The 21,786-nt window shown below is 51.6% G+C and overlaps 1 protein-coding gene across 1 annotated transcript; it reads right to left on the reverse strand.

Moving 5' to 3' along the window:
* Window positions 1-271: 271 nt before the first annotated feature.
* Window positions 272-8,661, reverse strand: CA11 (carbonic anhydrase 11). Its single transcript, XM_054463034.2, has 9 exons — window positions 7,823-8,661; window positions 7,660-7,734; window positions 6,682-6,824; window positions 2,346-2,531; window positions 2,039-2,134; window positions 1,800-1,872; window positions 1,555-1,709; window positions 1,138-1,303; window positions 272-400 (listed from the first exon to the last, which is right to left on the reverse strand). Exons 1-9 carry the CDS (start codon window positions 7,887-7,889, stop codon window positions 375-377), a joined length of 987 nt encoding a protein of 328 aa, XP_054319009.1. The 5' UTR covers window positions 7,890-8,661; the 3' UTR covers window positions 272-374.
* Window positions 8,662-21,786: the final 13,125 nt, after the last annotated feature.

Here is a 21,786-nt window from a genome sequence, read left to right on the forward strand (position 1 = left end):
ACTGGGGGCGGAACCGTGACCCAGTTTGGGCCAATGAGGCAGGCGGCAGGGGGAAGCACATGGCTCTGCTCGTGCTGCCTGATGGTGAGGGGGGTGATGGGGGAAAAGGGGTGCCGCTTAAAGGGGCCGCGGTCCTAAAGATGGTTTTGAGAAGCAGGAAGCCAAAAAACCGAGAGCGGAGGTTTAGAAAGAGGAAGATTGGTTTCCGGAAGAAGTCTGTTCTTTAATACCCAAATGTTTCCCCACCGCGCCTAGAATCAGACCACTGAGAAACAGGAAGTATTCTGTCCCTTTAATAGCTTTGTTTTAGGGGTAACTCCCCTCGCCTTGTGGGGAGACTTAGGACGGGCGGGTGCAATCCTCGAAGGGGAGTCTCAGCGACCATGGGGGGCACCATCCACTGTAAGACAGAGGACAACGGCGGGGGGCGTCAGTTTAGGATGGAAGGGGCGGGGGGTGTGCAGGGGGCGTGGGCGGCGCCGCGCTGGGCTCTACCGTCGGAAGTCTGCGAGCGGGGAACCGGAATGTACCAGGTCGAGAAGCACTGGGATGAACCACAAGAAGGCAATAGGAGGGGGGAATCGGGACGTCCAGATTCAGCATTAGGCTGAACTATTTGAAGGTCTTCATGGGGGGGTGTGGACTGTACCATGTTGCGAAGCCGGGGGGGTGTGAGATTCCTGGGCTGAACCACAGGGAGGCAGAGGTGGAGGGAAGGGGTTGTACCTTGTAGATTCTCAGTAAGGGGGAAGGGAGCATCAGATTGTGGAACAGCGTAAGGTAGTACGACTTGGAAAGGGAGAGAGGATCCAAATTGTACCATTTTGGAAATTCACAGTAATAGGAAGCACAGAACAGTAGGTAATTGGACCATAGGAAGGCAGGGGTCGAGGGTTATAGACCAAGTTACAAAGCAGTGAAGAGGAAAGACAAATCGTGGGCTAGCAATGGCCTAGGGCTGGCAGGTGGACTGTACCACGTAGACATGTAGGGAAAGAGAGAAAAAGAGACAGCTCACGAGGCTAGACCATATAGACCCAGGAAGGAGGATGGGACTGAATCACACTGAGACACCAAGGGGAGACACATATAAGCGGGTTAGCCCAAGACTTAGAGGGGGTGCAGACTGGACCATACCATGCAGGCGGTAGTTGGGGCCTCGGCAGCGCCTCTCGGGGTGCCGGGGGTCCCTGTTGCCCCTCAGTGCCCTGTGGGCCAAGGGCTGCAGGGGCCGGCTGTTACCGCTGAGGCTCTGGAAGATCTGGGATGGAGGATTCTGGCTCAGGAGTCTCAGGGAGTGCATCTGCCGTGGAAGGAGGGTGGGAAACTCGGAGTGAACAGTGAATGGTCTTGGTGACGTCACGCAGGAAATCCCGCCCCTGGGAGCAGGTGGGCGGGGTCTGTTCTCAGCCCCACCCACCCCCAAGGTGCTCTGACCCTCTTAACTCCTTGAGTTCAGTCTATGAGGAGAGGGAGGGCAGGTGAGCAAGGGGATACCCAGGCCAGTGAGTGGAGTACCCAGGCCTAGGAAGGGCGGTGCAGACAGAGGGTCACCTGAAGGGAGGTGATATTGAGGGCCCGGTCAATGAGGATCCAGGTGACAGTCTCGGAGCAGGGCGGGGTGCTGAGAGAGCCCTGATAGGTGATGAAGCCGAAGGATTCAGGGAACAGGAGCTCCAGGCTCAGGTCTTGAAGAAAGTAGGCATCATCTGCGGGAATATCAGGCCAGAGTAAAGAGGGGTGGCACTTTTGAACCCCCCTCGTGTGTGACCACTGTCCCCAGCACGCCAGGGACTTACTCTTGTAGGAGATGCGAGTGATGGTGTCGCGGTTAAGGAGGCGACTGAGGAATGGGTTAGAGGTACTGGCCACCTGTGTGGGGGTACGAGGTGAGGATACAGGAGCCCAGAATTCCAAGCCCTCAACCTTCTCCTCCCCCAGGACCCAGGAGTCTGGGCCTCCCAGCACCCCGCTTCCCTCAGACCCCCGGTTCCAGGCACCCAACTGCTCCCTCCCTCCGAATCTCGCCTCCGCTCACGTTGACAAAGAGGCTGAGAATGGCCAGGCCATTGGGGCCGCGGGAGGCGGCGCTGAAATTCCCGTAGAGTTCCTGGTTGAAGTGAATGAGCTGCACCTGGGGATAGCACAGAGCATGGGGTCCCCCAGCAGAAGGGGAGGAGAGCATGACCCCAGCTTTGGGGGCCCGAATCAGGCTGAGGATTAGTGCTTAGGGTGGGAGGCCAGTTCTGTGGAGGAGGATGAGGTGAGACACTAAGAGGGTGAGGTGGGAGGAACTGGGGTGACTCAGGGCGGAGGGTCGCAGGTAAACAGTCAGTGGCCACTACCTCAGCAGAGAAGCCCTGGTGGTTGATCTGATGTTCCGAGCCGGCTCCGTCGCGAGCTCCAAACAGCAGCCGCAGTTCACTGAGTCGGTGGCTATAAAGGAGGGGACCCCCAGACACATTGACCACAGGTCGGGGTGCAGGCAGGAAGGAGACATGTCGGCCGGTGTTGTACAAGGTTCCCCGGAGCTGTGGGAGAGGCGGGAGCTGTCAGGGGGCAGGGAGAGATCTTTTATCTCCCGTTTCCCATGCCTACATTTTCTGATTCCAACAGTCTTTTTTTTTTTTGAAACGGAGTCTCGCTCTTGTTGCCCAGGCTGGAGTGTAATGGTGTGATCTCGGCTCACGGCAACCTCCGCCTCCTGGGTTCAAGCGATTCTCCTGACTCAGCCTCCCGAGTAGCTGGGATTACAGGCATGCGCCACCATGCCCGGCTAATTTTGTGTTTTTAGTAGGGACAGGGTTTCTCCACGTTGGTCAGGCTGGTCTCAAACTCCTGACCTCTGGTGATCCACCCGCCTCAGCCTCCCAAAGTGCTGGGATTACAGGCGTGAGCCACCGCGCCCGGTCTTTTTTTTTCCTGGGGGGAGACGGAGTCTCGCTCTGTCGCCCGGGGTTGGAGTGCAGTGGCGCGATCTCCGCTCACAGCAACTCCGCCTCCTGGGTTCACACCATTCTCCTGCCTCAGCCTCCAGAGTAGCTGGGACTACAGGCGCCGCCCACCACGCCCGGCTAATTTTTTGTATTTTTAATAGAGACGGGGTTTCACCGTGTTAGCCAGGATGGTCTCGATCTCCTGACCTCGTGATCCGCCCGCCTCAGCCTCCCAAAGTGCTGGGATTACAGGCGTGAGCCACCGCGCCCGGCTTTTTTTTTTTTTTTTTTAATAGAATCTCACTCTGCTGCTGAGGCTGGAGTGCAGTGGTGAGATCTTGCCTCACTGCAACCTCTGACTCCTGGGTTCAAGCGATTCTCCTCCCTCAGGCTCCCGAGTAGCTGGGACTACAGGCGTGTGCCACCACACCCAGCTAATTTTTGTATTTTTAGTAGAGACGGGGTTTCACCGTGTTGGCCAGGCTGGTCTTGAACTCCTGACCTCAGGTGTTCTGCCCCCCTTGGCCTCCCAAAGTGCTGGGGTTACAGGCGTGAGCCACTGTGCCTGGCCTCCAACAGTAATTTAATCATTCAACATAATTTGAACACTGACCACTTTCCAGGCTGTGTGCCAGTCTGTAAGTTGGTGCCCAATATTGGTGAATTTGTTTGATTAACAAATATTGACTGAGCTGGTGCTATGTGCCGTGGATGCAAGAATAGAGCAATAAACAAGTAGACAAAAGTCCTGAGCCTTATGGAGTTTATGTTCTAATGAAGGCAAGACAGACAATTGTGAATCACATAAGTTAACTGCTTAATTAATTACATCCTGAGCTCATGTTTTGGGGAACTGGGAGCTCTGAGGTGTCATGGGGAGCTCAGCTTAGATGGGGGGTGTCAGGAATAGCTTCCCTGCAAAGGTGACATTTTATTTTTATTTATTTATTATTTTGAGACAAAGTCTCACTCTGTCACCCAGGCTGGATTGCAGTGGTGCCATCACAGCTCACTGCAGCCTCAAACTCCTGGGCTCAAATGATCCTCCTGCCTCAGCCTCTCAAGTAACTGGGACCACAGTCACAGACCACCATGCCCAACTAATTTTCAATTTTCTTTTTTTTCTTTTTTTTTTTTTTTTGGTAGAGAGGGTTCTCCCTATGTTGCCCAGGCTGGTCTTAAATTCCTGGGCTCAAGTCATCATCCTGCCTTAGCCTCTGAAAAATACTGGAATTACAGGCATGAAGCACTGCACCTGGCCAAAGGTGACATTTTAATGGGGACCTGAAGGATAAGCAGGGGTGACTTGCAAAAGAACAGAGAGAAGGGCATTCCAAGAAGAGAGAACAGCAAGTGCAAAGGCCCTGAGGTGGCCTGTTTGAGTAACAGCAAAGAGACTTCATCAAAGTCCAGTAAACAGAGGAGAGAGAGGTTATGGGGGCTGAATGGTGCAGGACCTTGTGGAAAACAGTAGAGAGTTTTGTATTTTTATTTAAATAAACTGCATATATAGGCTGGATGTGGTGGCTGACGCCTGTAATCCCAGCACTTTGGGAGGCTGAGGTGGGCAGATCACCAGAGGTCAGGAGTTTGAGACAAGCCTGGCCAACATGGTGAAACCCCATCTCAACTAAAAATACAAAAATCAGCCGGGTGTGGTGGTGGGCACCTGTAATCCCAGCTACTTGGGAGGCTGAGGCAGGAGAATCGCTTGAACCCAGGAGGCAGAGGTTTCAGTGAGCTGAGATCGTTCCATTACACTCCAGCCTGGGCGACAGAGCGAGACTTTGACTCAAAAAATAAAATAAAAATAAACAAATAAATAAACTGCATATATATAACACATTTGCCAGAGTGCCAAACATATAGTAAGTGCTATGTAAATATTTGCTGTTATTACATATCCTAATAGGAGGATTTTGAGCAGGAGTGATATGATCTTATTTGTGTTTTAAACATCTCTCAGCTGTGGGGTGAATAGATTGCAGGAGGTTGAGAGGCAGGCCAGTAAGGAGGGTACACCACCAGTCCAGGTGGGAGATGATGGTGCCTACATGAGACTGGGGGCAGCAGAGGGCGTGACAGGTGAAAGGATTTGAATAATATTTAGCAGCAAGGCTAGAAAGAACATGGATTGGAAATGGACGTGAGGGAGATAGGATAGGATGGGGAATGGCTTTGAGGCTTTTGGCTGGGGCAGCTAAATGAAAGGTAGTGCCGGCTCTTATAAGAAATGGTATTGGCTGGCCGCGGTGGATCACAGCTGTAATTCCAGCACCTTGGGAAGCCAAGGCAAGGAGGATCACTTGAACCCAGGAGTTCGAGATCAGCCTGGACAACATAGTGAGACCCCACCTCTACAAAAAACTTCAAAAGTTAGCCAAGCATACTGGCATGTGCCTGCAATCCTGGTTTCTTCCTTCCTTTCCTTCCTTCCCTTCCCTTTCCTTCCTTCCTTCCTTTTTTCTTCCTCTCTTTATTTCTTTCTTTCTCTCTCTTTCTTTTCTCTCCCTCTCTCTCTGTATTTATTTCTTTCTGAGACGGAGTCTTGTTCTGTCACCCAGGCTGGAGTCCAGTGGCGTGATGTCAGCTCACTGCAGCCTCCGCCTCCTGGGTTCAAGCGATTCTCCTCCCTCAGCCTCTCGAGTAGCTGGGATTACAGGCACATGCCACCACACCCGGCTAATTTTTGTATTTTTAGTAGAGATGGGGTTTCACCATGTTGGCCAGGCTGATCTCGAACTCCTAACCTCGTGATCCACCCACCTCGGCCTCCCGAAGTGCTGGGGTTACAGGTGTGAGCCACCACACCCAGGCATGTCCTAGCTATTTTTGAGGCTGAGGTAGGAAGATCACTTGGGCCCAGGAATTTGAGGTTACAGTGAGCTATGACTGGGCCACTGCACTCCAGCCTGGGTCACAGAGTGAGATCCCAATTCCAAAAAAAAAAAAAAAAGTATGGTTCCCAGCATGGTATTGTAAAGCAGGTCCCAGCATTCATGCTACGCTGCTTGGTTTGAATGCCAGTGCTGGCTCTCTGTGTGATCCTAGGCAAGTAACTTAACCTCTGTGTGTCAGTTTCTGCATGTATATAATAAGGTTAATAATTGTACCCATTTTGGCTGGACACGGTGGCTCATGCCTGTAATCCTAGCACTTTGGGAGGCCAAGGCAGGTGGATCACCTGAGGTCAGGAGTTCAAGACCAGCCTGACCAAAATGGAGAAACCCCATCTCTACTAAAAATACAAAAAATTAGCTGGGCGTGGTGGTGCATGCCTGTAATCCCAGCTACTCGGGAGGCTGGGGCAGGAGAATCACTTGAACCCGGGAGGTGGAGGTTGCAGTGAGCTGAGATCACACCATTGCACTCCAGCCTGGGCAACAAGAGCAAAACTCCATCTCAAAATAATAATAATAATAATAATAATAATAATAATAATAATAATAATAGTACCCATTTCGTGGGGTGGTTATGAGATGAGAGGCTTATCAAGCTTTTAAATCTGCCTGGCACAGGAAATGTTCTGCTTTTCATTGCTTCTGCAGAGATGGGGAGACTAGGGGACCATGCTTGGGAAGGGAAGAATGGGTGATCCATTTTACAGTGTAAGCAGCCTTCTCTCCACCCATGGGGTGTCCCCTCCTCCCCCAAGGCTGCTCTCCTACCTTAGCACCCCATTCCCCAGCCTCTACTCATGCCCATCCCCAGTGGGTTCAATAGATCCTCCCTCCAAGCCCCTTACCTTCTCTCCTCCAGTGCTGAGCCTTAATGGGGGCAGAAAGGGGTCATAAAGAACCCTCTTCAGCTCCACATCCACGGGGCTCTGCCGCTTCCCCACAGCACACAGACTCCACGCTGCATTCACCAGGCCCCAGAAAGGAGGCCCTGGGGGTGGGGTCGGAGTAGGAAGACAAGGAGTCAGAAATAGAGACTGGATCCCAGGGCTGGTATGTGCTGAGTGGGCTGTGGTCTGGACTCCCAGATCCCAGGGGAGGAGGGGCTAGGGACCTAGACTCCTGGGTCTGAGGGAGGACTGGGCTCAGATCCAGAATTCTGGGTCCTAGAAGAATCTTGGAATAGTTTCCAAGTTTAGCAGAGACGGGTTTCACCAAGTTGGCCAGGCTGGTCTTGAACTCCTGACCACAGGTAATCCACCCACCTCGGCCTCCTAAAGTGCTGGGATTTCAGGCGTGAGCCACCGCGCCCAGCCGATCAAACCCATCTTAAGCCATTGTAGATGGAACTACAACTCCCAGCAGGCCCCAGTGCTACCAGCCTACCCCTCTGCTGCCTACCTGCCCCAGAGCCCCGTGGGAGTTGTAGTTCTTTTTTTTTTTTAATCTCTCTTATCCCACAGCTGTATTATTATTAATGTGTTGGGGAGAGGAGCTGCAAGACAGGGCTGGACAAGGTGGGGGATGGGGCCACCCAGCCTCTGGTTCCTAGCAGGAGCCAGGACCTTCCTCTCCCGGCAAACACGCACATAATCTCCACCCCCACACTTCCTTCCACTCACTCCCACTCACTACTTGAAATGCGCATGTATAATGTCCCATGGTGAGCCCCTGGGGTTCAGAGGCTGGCCCGACTCCTGAGGGACAGAGGAGGGGGCTGGGACTCCTGGTCCTCGGGGGAGGAGGGAGCTGGGAACCCAGGTTCCTGAGTCTGAAGAAGAAGAAGCCGGGAAGGCCGGACTCCTGGGTCCCCGCCTTGGCGGCACCTGGCACGAAGTTTCCCTGGAGATTATCCTTGTAGCTCCACCAGTCCTCGGGGTCAGGTGCTGGTCCGATGTGAGCTGGGAAGAGAGCAGCCTGAATCCCTCTCCTTGGCATCCCCACCTCCACCCTCCCTCGGCGGCTCCTGCCGGGAACCCCAGGTCTTACCTGCTGCCCCCAGTGCAGCCCAGAGTACCAGCGCTCGAGGGGCGCTCAGACGAGCTGCAGCCCCCATCCCCAGGAGGCCTCCGAGGGACCCCTGCCCAACGCCCTGCCCCCCTCTCTCAGCTCCTCCGTCCCCTCCTTCTGGGACCCTGTCCCTCCAGGACTTCCAGCTTTTCTCTCCTCCCCACAGGGAGTCCCAGTTCCCCAAATGCCAAAGCAGCCAGGGACTGAGATCCCCCCTTCAAACCCACTCTTCTTCTCTCCCGTCTCTCTGTATCTTTCCTCTTTCCTCTCCTCTTTTTCCGGAACCCTCCAGTCTCCCTCTAGCTCCTGATCTTCCTACTCCTCTCAGACTTCTGCTGCCCCCAGGGCTACCTCTTGGTTCCTAACCCACACCCCCTCTCCGTTCTCTTTTCATTAAGCTCTCCCAAGCCACCTAACTCCAGGTCTCCATCCCGCATCTCCTCCTCCTCCTCCCTCTCTCCTTTCCAGCTCCTGCCTCTTCTACCCTCTCTCCTTCTTCACCTCCTCCCGCCCTCCCTCTGTGTCGGCCTCCAGCTTCGTGCTCTCCCCACCTCCTCCTCTCCTGCCTCTTCTCCCTGTTTCAGTCTCTCTTCTCTCTCGTCCCTTCCTCCCTCCTCCCCCTCCCTCTCTCCTCTCCCGTGGTGTTATTTAATTTTGTTGTTGGGCTGGGGGAGCAGGTGATCTCATAACAGCAAACACTCCTCGGGTTGGCTGGGGGTGGGGGGTGCGAAAGGGGCAGGATTCGGGAGGAGGTAGGGGGCTGGTCCTGGGCTCCCAGCAGCGTTGGGGCCACGCGGGCGGGGGTGGCCGGGACACCTGGGGCCGGGAGCAGGCTGTTCCCATCCTCCGCAGGAAGGGGAAGGGGGGCGCTTAAGGTGGAGCTGGGAGTGGCTTCGGAAGTCTCCATGCTGGGGGCCGCCGGCCTTGGCGGATGCAGGGTCCCCCTGCTCGCTGGGACCCAGGTTGGAGCTGCCCCAGCGCCCGCAGCCCCCCTTCCCCGCCCCAGGGCTCCACTGGGTGCTCTGCCTGGGGCTGCCTTAACGGGGCCGGGGTATCCCCTGGGAGCCTAGAGTGCAGTGAGGGCTGCTCGCCGGGAGGAGGAGGCAGAGACCTGGCGAGGGAGAGAGAGGTGGGGAGGAGGAGCCGGGAGGGCAGAGGCGGAGAGCGGGAGGTGAGGACCCACATCTGCAGAGGCTGGGGAGGGGAGGGGAGCCTGAGATGGATACGGAGAGGAAGGGCGGAGGGGCAGAGGGTTAGAGAGGCAAGAACAAACCGCCAGGCAGGAGTGGGGAGGAGGGGAAGGAGGAGGAGGAGGAGGTGAGGGAGGAGGGGGAGGGGGGGGAGAGAGAGGAAGGAATGAATGAGAGAGCTACAGATAGAGGCAGAAAAGGAGATACAGAGACGCAGCGAGACAGACATAGAGACACACACTTAGAGATAGACAGACTCAGAAACTCAGAGACCAGGCAGCAGATGGGGTGGGGAGAGACAAAAACAGAGAGAAAGAGCGATCCAAAGACAGAGAGAGACACCAAATTTTTGTATTTGGGGAGAAGAGATGGGGTCATGCTGTGTTGCTCAGGCTAGTCTCAAACTCCTATTCTCAAGGGATCCTCCCACCTCGGCCTCCCAAAGCATTGAGATTACAGGCATGAACAACCATACCCAGCTTCAGAGAGACCACATATTGTTGTTGTTATTATTATTTTTCACCCAGTCTAATGGTAGTGAAACTGCTTATTGTCTTCTTTTATTTTCTTTTTTGAGACAGGTCTTGCTGGAGAGCAGTGGTGCGATCATGGCTTGATCCAGCCTCGACCTCCTGGGCTTAAACACTCCTTCCACCTCAGCCTCCCAAATAGCTGGGACTACAGGCACATGCCACCATGCCAGGCTAATTTTTAAAAATTATTTTTTGTAGAGACGTAGTCTTGCTCTGATGCCCAGGCTGGTCCGGAACCCCTGGGCTCAAGGGATCCTCCTGCCTTGGCCTCCCAAAGTGCTGGGATTACAGGTGTGAGCCACCTTGTCCAGCCTGACACCAAACATTAACGAGACAGAGAGACATAGAAAGAGACACACATACATCAGTACAGGTGGAGAGAGACACAAAGAGAGGGAGAGACATAGAAACACACACACAGACTGAGCATGGTAGCTCACACCTGTAATCCCAGAACTCTGGGAGGTCAAGGTGGGTGGATCACTTGAGGCTAGGAGACTGAAACCAGCCTGGCCAACATGGCCAAATGCCATCTCTACTAAATACATAAAAAATTAGCCAGGCACGGTGGCTCACGCCTGTAATCCCAGCACTTAGGGTGGTCAAGGCGGGTGGATCACCTGAGGTCAGGAGTTCGAGACCAGCCTGACCAAAATGGTGCAACCCCGTTTCTACTAAAAAATGCAAAAATTAGCTGAGCGTGGTGGCACACACCTATAATCCTGGCTACTCAGGAGGCTGAGACAGGAGAATCGCTTGAACCGGGTAGGTGGAGGCTATAGTGAGCCAAGATCCCAACAGTGCACTCCAGCCTGGGCAACAGAGTGAGACTCCATCTCAAAAAAAAAGAAAGAAAGAAAGAAACACACACACAGAGCTAGAGACAGAGACCTGGGAACAGGCACACACACATCTATAAATAGAGACACTCGTGCAGAGAAAGAGACATCAACAGAGAGGAACAGATGGACAGAGATAGAGAGACCCAGATAGAGGGAGAGAGGACCAGAAACAGACCAACTGACATGATGGGAGAGACTACAAAGGAATCAGAAAGACAGAGGTATTCAGAGATAGCAAATTGGGATGGACATTCAAAGACCTAGAGATGGAGAGAGACACCCAGAAAGAAATCCAGAGAGAGTCAGGGGTGGAGAGAAACACAAAGAAAGAACACAAGAAGGAAAGGTACATACTAATAATTTGTTGCTGGTGGGGCTTAGTGGTTCATGCCTGTAATCCCAGCACTTTGGGAGGCTGAGGAGGGAGGATCACTTGAGATCAGGAGTTTGAGACCAGCCTGGGCAACACAGTAAGACCTTGTCTCTATTTTTTATGAAAAAGAAAAAAACAGGCCGGGCACAGTGGCTCACACCTGTAATCCTAGCACTTTGGGAAGCCGAAGCGGGCGGATCACGAGGTCAGGAGATTGAGACCACAGTGAAACCCCATCTCTACTAAAAATACAAAAAATTAGCTGGGCGCAGTGGCGGGCACCTGTAGTCCCAGCTACTCGGGAGGCTGAGGCAGGAGAATGGCGTGAACCCAGGAGGCGGAGCTTGCAGTGAGCTGAGATCACACCACTGCACTCCAGCCTGGGCGACAGAGCGAGACTCCATCTCAAAAAAAAAAAAAAAGAAAGAAAGAAAAGAAAAAGAAAAAAATAGTTGGGGAACGGCAGCTCACGCCTGTAATTCCAGCACTTTGGGAGGCCGAGGAAGGCAGATCACTTGAGGTCAGGAGTTCGAGACCAGCCTGGCCAACATGGTGAAACCCCGTCTTTACCAAAAATACAAAAATTAGGCTGGGCGCAGTGGCTCACGCCTGTAATCCCAGCACTTTGGGAGGCCGAGGCGGGCAGATCACAAGGTCAGGATTTCAAGACTGGCCTCACCAGCATGGTGAAACCGCGTCTCTACTAAAAATACAAAAATTAGCTGGGCATGGTAGCACACGCCGCGATTGCGCCACTGCACTCCAGCCTGGGCGACAGAGCGAGACTCTGTCTCAAAAAAAAAAAAAAAAAAACAAAAATTAGCCGGGTGTGGTGACTCATGCCTTTAGTCCCAGCTGCTCGGGAGGATGAGGCATGAGAATCACTTGAACTCAGGAAGTGGAGGTTGCAGTGAGCCGAGATCACACCACTGCCCTCCAGCCTGGGCGAAAGAGTGAGACTGTCTCAAAAACAACAACAAAACAAAACAAAACAACAACAAAAAATCTGTTGTTGTGTGACAAATTACCCTAAAACTCAGTGGCTTAAAACAACAAACATTTATTGTGTTCACAGTTCCTGAGGGCCAGGAATGTGGGAATGGCTTCATTGGGTGTCTCTGGATCCCTCTTGAGGGTGCAGTGAAGCTGTTGGACAGGGCAGCAGTCATCTCAAGTCTTTTATGACCTAGTCTCCCAAAGTCACACACCTTTTATTCCATGCATCCGAAATGAGTCACTAGATCTAGCCTACACTCAAAAGGAAAGACGTTAGGATCCTCTGCTCTTGGGCCGGGAGCGGTGGCTCACGCGTGTAATCCCAGCACTTTGGGAGGCCGAGGCAGGCAGATCACTTGAGGTCAGGAGTTCAAGAGCAGCCTGGCCAACACGGTGAAACCTCGTCTCTATTAAAAATACAAAAATTGGCTGGGTGCGTTGGCTCATGCCTGTAATCCCAGCACTTTGGGAGGCTGAGGCGGGCGGATCATGAGGTCAGGAGATCGAGACCATGGTGAAACCCCGTCTCTACTAAAAATACAAAAAATTAGCCAGGTGTGGTGGCGGGCGCCTGTAGTCCTAGCTACGCGGGAGGCTGAGGCAGAAGAATGGCGTGAACCTGGGAGGCGGAGCTTGCAGTGAGCTGAGATCGTGCCACTGCACTCCAGCCTGGGTGACAGAGCAAGACTCTGTCTCAAAAAAACAAAACAAAAATTAGCCGGGTATGGTGGCGCGTGCCTGTAATCCCAGCTACTCAGGAGGCTGAGGCAGGAGAATCGCTTGAAGCTGGGAGGTGGAGGTTGCAGTGAGCAGATATCGAGCCATTGCACTCCAGCCTGGGCAGCAGAACAAGACCCTGTCTCAAAAAAAAAAAAAAAAAAAAAAAAAAATCCTTTGCTCTTGAAAGGAAAAGTATCAGAGAATTTGGGGACTAATTTTCAAACCACCACAGGTAGGGAGAGGAAGAGAGACGCAGAGTTGTGGAGAGAGATGGACCCTTAAAGACTTGGGAGGGGCCGGGTGCAGTGGCGTGTATCTGTAATTCCAGTGCTTTGGGAAGCCGAGGCAGGAGGATCACTTGAGCCCAGGAGTTTGAGACCAGCTTGGACAACACAATGAGACCCCATCTCTGCAAAAAAAAAAAAAAATTTTTTTTTGAGACAGTCTCGCACCATTACCCAGACTGGAGTGCAGTGGTGTGATCTCAGCTCACTGCAACCTCTGCCTCCCGGGTTCAAGCAATTCTCCTGCCCCAGCCTCCCAAGTAGCTAGGATTATAGGAGCCCGCCACCAAGCCTGGCTAGTATTTTGTATTTTTAGTAGAGACAGGGTTTTACTATGTTGGCCAGGCTGGTCTTGAACTCCTGACCTCATGATCATTCCGCCTCGGTCTCCCAAAATGCTGGCATTACAGGTGTGAGCCACCGTGCCTGGCCTCTTCGAAAAATTTTAAAAACCTAGTCAGGCATGGCAATGCCCACTTGTAGTCCCAGCTACTTGGGAGGCTGAGATGAAAGGACGGCTTGAGTGCAGAAGGTCGAGGCTGCAGTGAGCCAAGATCACAGCATTGTACTCCAGCCTGGGCAACAGAGCAAGACACTATCTCCAAAAAAAAAAAAAAAAAAGTTAAGGATCTTGAGACGCAATCATCCTGCATTATCTGGTAGACTCTAAATCCAATGACAAGTGTCCTTATAAGAGAAAAAAAGCCATAGGGAGATTGGGAGAAGGCTGTGTGAAGATCGAGCCAGAGGTTGGAATGAGGCAGCCGCAAGCCAAGGAATGCCAAGAGCCACCAGGAGCTGGAAGAGGCATGAAACATTCGCCGCCTGGAGTCTGTGGAGGGAGTGTGGCCTTGCCAGCACCTTCATTCTGGACTTCTGACCTCTAGAGCTGTGAGACAATACATTTCTGTTGTGATACATGTTTGTGGTCATTTTTTGTGACAGCCAGCCTGGGGCTGGGGAGAAATTAAGACATGGAAGCTGGCTGGGTGCGGTGGCTCACACCTGCAATCCCAGCACTTTGGGAGGCTGAGGCAGGCGGACTGCTTGGGCTCGAGACCAGCCTGGGCAATATGGCGAAACTCCATCTCTATTTGTATTTAGTAAAATTTAAAAAGAAAGAAAGATATGGAATCCGACAGAGGCAGTGGCGATGAAGGAACTAGAGCTATACAGAAAGTGAAAGGCTGACTGATACTGCAGGAAGAGCAGACTCTACCTAAAATGTAGGGCTTTCCTCCTCCAGGAAGCCTTCCCTGATCAACGCCCCCCCCCCGCCCCCGCAGACTGGGTCAGTGCTTCCTGTGAACATTCACAATGCCTTGTGCTACCTCCATGAGAGCACACATCTCATTAGAAAGAGACTGTGTCCCCATTTGTTCCACCAGAGGGCCCAAGCCTAACCCGTCTCTGAGTCCGCAGCCTCACTGCACCCAGAGCCTGGAGTACAGGGGTCCTCAAGAGAGGACTCAGGCATTATTGAATGAAACCATGCTCATGATATCTTTCCCTGGAGAGTCTGCCATTTCCCATGTGCCTGGGTGACACTTGGATTTTCTGCAGTGCCCATGGAGGGCCTTGCCTCCTCCAGGACGTCTTCCCTGAACTCCAAGCCATGGCCAGGTGCCTCTTCTAGGCTCCCACAGTGCCCTGCGCTGCCTCCATTGTTGAATATCATACCAAATCTCATTATACCAAGGTCGCTCTCCTACCCCACCCTCCCAGACTAGGCAAGTCCCTAGTCCGACTCAGGTCAGGGTGTCAGAATTTTCCAAGGAGACCACAGGAGAATATGTTGAATGAATAAATAAATGAGTGAATGAAATAAAAACATAGGGACTGTGGCACTGAAAGACAGGCGAGAAAATAATGTTTTTGTATAGGGTTTAAGAGGAAGGCTTCGGCCGGGTGCGGTGGCTCATGCCTGTAATCCCAGCACTTTGGGAGGCTGAGGCGGGCAGATCACGAGGTCAGGAGATCGAGACCATCCTGGCTAACACGGTGAAACCCCGTCTCTACTAAAACTATAAAAAATTAGCCGGGCATTGTGGTGGGCGCCTGCTGTGGTTCCAGCTACTCAGGAGGCTGAGGCAGGAGAATGACCTGTGAACCTGTGAGGCAGAGCTTGCAGTGAGCCGAGATAGCACCACTGCACTCCAGCCTGGGTGAGCCGAGATAGCGCCACTGCACTCCAGCCTGGGTGACAGAGCGAGATTTCGTCTAAAAAGAAAAAGAAAAGAAAAAGAGGAAGGCTTCCTGGTGTGATATAACATTTAACTTTGATTTATTTATTTATTTATTTTATTTTTTTTTTTTTATTTTTTGTGAGACAGAGTCATTCTATCGCCCAGGCTGGAGCACAGTGGTGGCAGAGTCTCATGATCTCGGCTCACTGTAACCCCCACCTACGGGTTCAAGCGATTCTCCTGCCTCAGTCTCCCAAGTAGCTGGGATTACAGGCGCCCACCACCACGCCCAGCTAATCTTTGTATTTTTAGTAGAGACGGGGTTTCACCATGTTGGCCAGGCTGATCGCTGGTCTTGAACTCCTGACCTCAGGTTATCTGCCCACCTTGGCCTCCCAAAGTGCTGGGATTACAGGTGTGAGTCACTGCCTGGCCAACATTTAACTTTCTGACTGTCTCCATAATCCTAACCAGTGCTCAGGATGCATCTTTTCCCCTCGAGTCCTCCCCGCAGCCTCCTTCTCAGCTTCTCCCCCTCCAGTTTCCCTCCCCTTGCAATCCATGCCCCACGGATCCCAGAGGGTTTTATTTTTTTTTTTTTTTGAGACAGGGTTTTGCTTTGTCACCCAGGCTGGAATGCAATGGCATGATCACAGCTCACAGCAACCTCAACTTCCTGGGTTCAACTGATCCTCTCATCTCAACCTCCCAAGTAGCTGGGACTACAGTTGTGTGCCACCACACCCAGCTATTTTTTAATTTTTCTTTTTAAACTGTATTTACTTATTTATTTATTTATTTAAAACAGGGTCTTGCTCTGTCACCCAGGCTGGAGTGCAGTGGTGTGATCATAGCTCACTCCCAGGCTCCAGGGATCCTCTTGCCTCAGCCTCCCAAGTAGCTGGGGCCACAGGTGCATGTCATACACCCAGCTAATTTCTGTATTTTTTTTTTTTTTTTTTGTAGAGACAAGGTTTCACCATATTGCCCACACTAGTACTTTTTTTTTTTTTTTTTTTTGAGACGGAGTTTCGATCTTGTTGCCCAGGCTGGAGTGCAATGGCGCGATATCGGCTTGCTGCAACCTCCGCCTTCAGGGTTCAAGCAATTCTCCGGCCTCAGCCTCCCAAGTAGCTGGGATTACAGACCATGCGCCACCACGCCCGGCTGATTTCGTATTTTTAGTAGAGACAGGATTTCTCCATGTTGGTCAGGCTGGTCTCGAACTCCCAACCTCAGGATCCGCCTGCCTTGGCCTCCCAAAGTGCTAGGATTATAGGCGTGAGCCACCGTGCCAGGCCAACACACTAGTCATTTTTTATTTTTTTGTAGTGATAGAGGTCTCACTATGCTGGCTGGGCTGGTCTTGAACTCCTGGCCTCAAGCAATCCTTCCACCTTGGCCTCCCAAAGTGCTGGGATTACAGGCGAGAGCCACCATGCCCGGCCCCTGAGTGGTTGTGTTACATTCATAGTGGACCCTGCCTCTCCCACAGCTCCCCTGCACCTCTGGACAAAGTCCCCCTCCTCAGCCTTTCTTGTCGTGACCAGATTCTTCTAATGTCCTTGAAGATCCACCTCTGAGAGAAGTTTTCTGACCTGCAGGCTGGGTTTGGGGTACTCTCTGGGCTCCCCCAGTGAGCTGAGCCACCTCAATGATGACGACGATTGCCCATATCACTCTGTTTTAACATGGTTTGTCTCTCACGCAAAGCTGATTCTGCCCCTCCCCTGCTCACAGACCTCCCACGGCTCCCCAGTGCCCTGGGGGGAAAAAAGCCCAGGTCCTCAGCCTGGCCTGAGAGACCCCACAGGCCCTGGCCACCCCCAGTCCCCAGCCTCATCTCTTCTCTCACCACACAGACCTCCTGCCCTGGGATCTTTGCCAAACTGTTTCCTCTAACCGGGCTCCCTTTCTCCCTTCTCTGCTGGGCAAATTCCTACTCAGACTTCTGCACACTTCAGGAGTCCCCTCCTCCAAGAAGCCATCTGGCAATGCCACGAGGTGAGCAGGGGCCTCCTCAGAGCTCTGGAAGCCACCTGTGCTGCCTCCATTATAGCGCAAAGACAGACTGGGCTCGGTGCCCAGACGGGGGGGGAACGACCAGGCCGGAGGTGGGTCCCAGATGTGGATTTCATGCCTGTTCGTCTCGGGCGCTGGGAACAAAGTTTGGGTCATGAGGAACATATGGGGCCTGCTCTGCACCATGCTTTCATCTCCTATCTCCCTAGGCCCTGAGTGGGAGGCGGCAGCGCCAGGCCTCTACGGGCCTGGGTGGTTCCCACAGCCCCTCTTGGCCTCCTCAACACGCTCTCCCTGCCTTTAACTCCCACTGCCCTTGGGAGCCTAGAAAAGTCCTCCCTGATCTATATTCTCGCCTTCTGAGTTCCAGTCTCCTGGAGGAGGTGTGGACTGTGGACTCTGGGTGTTTAAATTTTATATATATATATATATATATATTTTTTTTTTTTTTTTTTTTGAGACAAGAGTCTTGCTCTGTTGCCAGGCTGGAGTGCAGTGGCGCAGTTTTGGCTCACTGCAACCTCAATCTCCCGGGTTCAAGCGATTCTCCTGCCTCAGCCTCTAGAGTAGCTAGGACTACAGCTGTGTACCACCATGCCTAGCTTCTTTTTCTTTTTTTTCTTTTTTTTGTTGAGAAGAAGTCTTGTTTTGTCGCCCAGGCTGGAGTGCAGTGGTGTGATCTCGGCTCACTGCAACCCACCTCCCGGGTTCAAGCAATTCTCCTGTTTCAGCCTCCCGAGGAGCTGGGACTACAGGCGCATGCCACCACACCCAGCTACTTTTTGTATTTTTAGTAGAGATGGGGTTTCACCATGTTGGTAAGACTGGTCTTGAACTCCTGACTTCAGGTGATCTGCCCACCTCGGCCCCTCAAAGTGTTGGCATTACAGGCATGAACCACCATGCCCAGCCTAATTTTTCTGTTTTTAGTAGAGACGGGGTTTCACCATGTTGGAAGGATGGTCTCGAACTCCTGACCTCAAGTGATCCACCTGCCTTGGCCTCCCAAAGTGCTGGGATTACAGGCGTGAAAGACCGTGCCCGGCCTAAATAATGTTAATAACAAACTCAACGCCCTGAGCAGTGGCTCACGCCTGGTGATGGGATTACCCAGCACTTTGGGAGGCTGATGCCGGAGGATTGCTTGAGCCCAGGAGTTCAAAGCCAGCCTGGGCAACAGCAAAACCTAACCTCTAAAAAAAACAAAAACAAAAACAAAAAAAACCTAGCTTGGTGGCTTGCGCCTGTAGTCCTAGCTACTTGGGAGGCTGAGGCAGGAGGATGCCTTGAGGCTGGGAGGTCAAGGCTACATTGGGCTGTGATTGTGTCACTGCACTCCTGCCTGGAAGACAGAGTGAGACCCTATCTCAAAATAAATAAATAAATAAATAAATAAATAAATAACTCATACAGCTCTCAGTCTGCGCTAGGCACTGTTCTAAGCCCATTATATATATTAACTCATTTAATCCTCAAAACGTACCCTGTAGATTATTTTCTATCATTATTATCATCTTCATATTATAGATGAGAAAACTGAGGGACACGGATCAGCAGGGCTGGGATTTGTTGTTTTGTTTTTTGTTTTTTTTTTTTTGAGATGCAGTCTCGCTGTGTTGCCCAAGCTGGAGTGCAGTGGCATGATCTCGGCTCACTGCAACCTCCACCTCCTCGATCCAAGCGATTCTCCTGCCTCAGCCTCCCGAGTAGCTGGGATCACAGGTGTGCACCACCGGGCCTTGCTAATTTGGGGGGGATTTTTTTGTTTTTGTTTCGTTTTGTTTTTTTCTGTTTTTTGTTTGTTTGTTTTGGCTTTTTGTTTGTTTTTCGCTGTCTAGCGGAGGTTGCAGTGAGCCGAGATCATGCCACTATACTCCAGCCTGGGCAACAGAGCGAGAATGTCTCAAAACAAACAAACAAAAGGGACCTTGAGATGGGGAGAGATTATTCTGGATTATCTGGGTGGCCCCATCTCCCATCCAAGAACTAACAGGGTCTGACTCTGCTTAGCTTCTGAGATCAGACAAGATCGGGTTCATTCAGGGTGGTATGGTGGTAGACTGGGTGCCCCTCGTCTAATTACAGGAGTCCTTAAAGGCAGAGAACCTTTCCCAGCCATGGTCAGAAAGAGATGTGAGGATAGAAGAGGCAGGAAAAATCTGAAATGTGAAAGGGACTCGACCTGTCGTGGTTGGCTGTAAAGATGGAAAAAAGGGTCATGAATCAGGCAGTGTGGGTGGCCTCTAGAAACTGGGAATAGAAAGGAAACAGATTCTCTCTTAGAGGCTCCAGATGGAATGCAGCCTCGTTAGCACCTTGATTTTAGCCCAGTGAAACCCATGTGAGGCTTTTTTGATCTGTAGAGCTGTAAGATGATAAATTTGTGTTGTTTCAGCTGCTGAGTGTATGGTAATTTGTTATGGCAGTAACAGGAAAGGAATTCGACAGTTCTTCTGTGTTACTGAGCACGTGAGGGAATTCTACGTCCCCACCTTCATACAATTGAGTGGAACCACATGAGTAATCCCGATGAATGAGCTGTGATTGGAAGGGCCGGGAGTCGTTCCTGGACCAAAGCTGTTTTGCTTGCATAAGACCATTCAGTGCTTTTCCTCTTTCCTTGTCTCAGTGATCAAGGATGCCCTGGGTTACAGCTGGTGCTACAAGGTAGTGAACATCTCTCAGCCTGGGTCCTTGACTGTGTGGAAAACCAACCACATGTTGGTTATACAATGGAACATGTATATGAACAAGAAAGAAACTTTGTTTTCTTTTTCCTTTTTTTTTCTTTTCTTTCTTTCTTTCTTTTTTCTTTTTTTTTTTTTTTTTTTTTTTTTTTTTTTTTGAGACAGGGTCTTGCTCTGTCAACCAGGCTGGAGTATCATGGCCCAATCATAGTTCCCTGCAGGCTGGACCTCCTGGACTCAAACAATCCTCCTGCCTCAGCCTCCCAAGTATGAGGACTACAGGCAGGCACACACCACGATACCTCCTGGACTCAAACAGTCCTCCTGCCTCAGCCTCCCAAGTATGAGGACTACAGGCAGGCACACACCACGATGCCCGGCTAATTTTTGTATTTTTTTTGTAGAGATGGAGTATCACCATGGTGCCCACGCTGGTCTAGACCTGGGCTCAAGTGATTACCAGCCTCGGCCTCCTAAAGTGCTGAGATTACAGGCGTGAGCCACCACACTCAGCCAGAACTAAATAAACTCTGTAGAGCCAACAGAGCTAGCCTAACCTGCCTAATGGAAGGTCTCAGTGAAGTAGGGAAACTGGCTTGCCATTACATGAAAAGGTGTGTTGCAGGAAGAGAACAGCAAGAGCAAAGGTCCTGGGGCAGAGTGTGCATTAAAAAATGCAGAAGGAAAAAAAGAGTTTATTTTTAGCGATGGGGTCTCACTCTGTTGCCCAGGCTGGAGTGCAGTGCTGCGATCATAGCTCACTGCAGCCTCCAACTCCTGGACTTGAGCAATCCTCTGCCTCAGCCTCTCAAGTAGCTGGGACTATAGGTGTGCACCACCATGCCCAGCTTTTTTTTTTTTTTTTTTTTTTTTTGTAGAGATTGGGTTTTGCTATGTTACCAAGTTTGCTGGTCTTGAACTCCTGGCTTCAAGTGATTCCCACCTCAGCCTCCCAAAGTGCTGGGGTTACCAGCATGAGCCACCATGTCTGTCCTGACATGATTTAAAGTGATCATCCTGGCTTCCATGTGAAGACTTTCAGGGGGTAGTGATGAGAGCAGTGTGGGGACTATTGTAATAATCCGGACGAGCAGTGATGGTGGCTTGGACAAAGGTGGTAGCAATAGAGTGGTAAAAATGGTTGAATTATGGGAGATATTTTGTAGATGTGGACAGGATTTGCTCATGGATTGGATATGAAGGTGGAGTATGGGGGCAGTGAATGCCCAACTGAATTGGCTTCGAGAGAGGATGAAAATAACAAAGATAAGGAATATACTTTTTCTGGAACAGAGGACACTTCTTAGAAAATCCCTTGGCTGGGCGCGGTGGCTTATGCCTGTAATCCCAGCACTTTGGGAGGCTGAGGTGGGTGGATCACCTGAGGTCAGGAGTTCGAGACCAGCCTGGCCAACATGGGGAAACCCGTCTCTACTAAAAATACAAAAATCAGCTGGGCGTGGTGGTGCGTGCCTGTGATCCCAGCTACTCAGGAGACTGAGGCAGGAGAATCGCTTGAACCTGGGAGGCGGAGGTTGCTGTGAGCCAAGATCGCTCCACTGCACTCCAGCCTGGGTGACACAGTGAGACTCCATCTCAGAGAGAAAGGAAGGAAGGAAGGAAAATCCCTTAAGACTGGTCACGGTTGCTCACGCCTGTAATCCCAACACTTTGGGAGGCTGAGGCAGGAGGATTGCTTGAGCTCGGGTGTCGAGACCAGCCTGGGCATCATAGTGAGACCCCATCTCTACTAAAAAAGAAAAGAAAAGAAAATCTCATAAAAGACTCCTACTTCAGAGATGCCCCCACCCTGGGTTCATCGGGAGGCTAAGGGCAGGTTCTCCCAGATCATGTAACATTTTATTGGTGGCATGGGGGTCAAATGGTCTCCCTGGAGGCAATTTCTTGCCTTTTTCCATCTAACCAAGAGCAAACCCAGAACGTTTGCTAGAAGGCACCTTTCTCCCTGCCTGGTATCCTGTGACATCATGGCATATCCTGACTCCCCATTGGCTGAGAGCCCCAGCTTTCTCTCAGGGAAGGAAATTATTAGGCAACACAAATCTGACTAGCACCCAGTTACATCATAGGAGTGTGCTTATTGTATTGG

The sequence above is a fragment of the Pongo pygmaeus genome, chromosome 20 (assembly GCF_028885625.2).
Source record: "Pongo pygmaeus isolate AG05252 chromosome 20, NHGRI_mPonPyg2-v2.0_pri, whole genome shotgun sequence".
In the NCBI taxonomy this organism is placed as follows: Eukaryota; Metazoa; Chordata; class Mammalia; order Primates; family Hominidae; genus Pongo; species Pongo pygmaeus.